This window comes from Wasmannia auropunctata, unplaced genomic scaffold, assembly GCF_000956235.1.
Source record: "Wasmannia auropunctata unplaced genomic scaffold, wasmannia.A_1.0 LD336064.1, whole genome shotgun sequence".
Taxonomy (NCBI): Eukaryota; Metazoa; Arthropoda; class Insecta; order Hymenoptera; family Formicidae; genus Wasmannia; species Wasmannia auropunctata.
Genome location: NW_012026826.1, coordinates 2,234,194 through 2,235,189, shown reverse-complemented (window position 1 = coordinate 2,235,189; position 996 = coordinate 2,234,194). Strand labels below are relative to the sequence as shown.

The 996-nt window shown below is 55.0% G+C and overlaps 1 protein-coding gene across 1 annotated transcript in view; it reads left to right on the top strand.

The window, feature by feature from the left end:
- The first annotated feature begins 76 nt into the window (after positions 1–76).
- LOC105450325 overlaps positions 77–996 on the top strand; it is a 7,384-nt gene continuing 6,464 nt past the window's right edge. The window contains exon 1 of the mRNA XM_011690107.1: positions 77–163. Coding sequence (XP_011688409.1) covers positions 77–163 — 87 coding nt within the window. The remainder of the gene's footprint in view (positions 164–996) is intronic.

Sequence of the window (996 nt, the reverse complement as noted above, 5' to 3'; positions counted from 1 at the left end):
AACACTTAGTTTATTCACTGTTCAATTGTATGTATATTGTGTAGTAGATATATGTACATGAGTCCACCACCTCGATATGCGCGGCACTCTGACGACGGAGTGGCGCGGTCAGTCCGGGTCGCAACTCTGCGTTGCCGAGGGCTCGGCCTCGGTGGTGCGGCAGGTAAGGGTCGCAATCTCTGTTGTCGAGGACTCGGCCTCGTTCATCGAGGACTCGGTCGCAATGAGCGAGGACTCGGCCTTGATTTCGAGGACTCGTCCTCCGGTGGCGTGAAGACTCGGCTTCCTTGCCAGGGGGGTCGGCCTCCTACTGTGCGTGCGGTACGCTAGACCGGAACTCGCCACGCCGGCTGCGTCCGCTGCACGTATATCTACGTCGCAAGTAACGTCACTTCGAAATCGTGGCGTGGATTTCGCGGCCCGTTCTGGAACGATCCGCGAATCGCGCACGGTCGATGTCAAGATTACACTACGCCGAGGATATGCGGTGTTCGACACGTCGACACGGTGTTCGCGACTCGATGTTATAGTCGTCACGAAATACGGGCCCGATCGGTCTCGCGTCGCGGCACTCTTCTCGGAGAGCTCGGTCTCGAAGGAAGAATTGCACTCGCAACGGTCTATCGAAGAAGAGTCGGCACGCGTGTCTACTCGGATCCGAGGTCGAAAAACGATTGTTAGCTTGTGCTTCCGAAGGCTCGTCCTATATATATAGTGCCTTCTTCGCGTTGCATCCCCTGACGCGTCATCTAATTGCGACCCGCACGTCTCTCGATGTACCGGTTGGCTATCGAGCACGTCACTCGAAGGGATGTTATTTCGTCACCAATGGGATCGTTACGGTGTGACGACGACGGCGTCCCGGTGGCGGCGACGGCGTCTTATTATTATACGTGTTTTTGTAAAGTGAAAGTTTTATTGCTGCCAGATGCCTGCGATATATTTATTTGTCTGAAGGGACCGTGCCGGATCCCCGATAACGAACGCAAAGTTTTT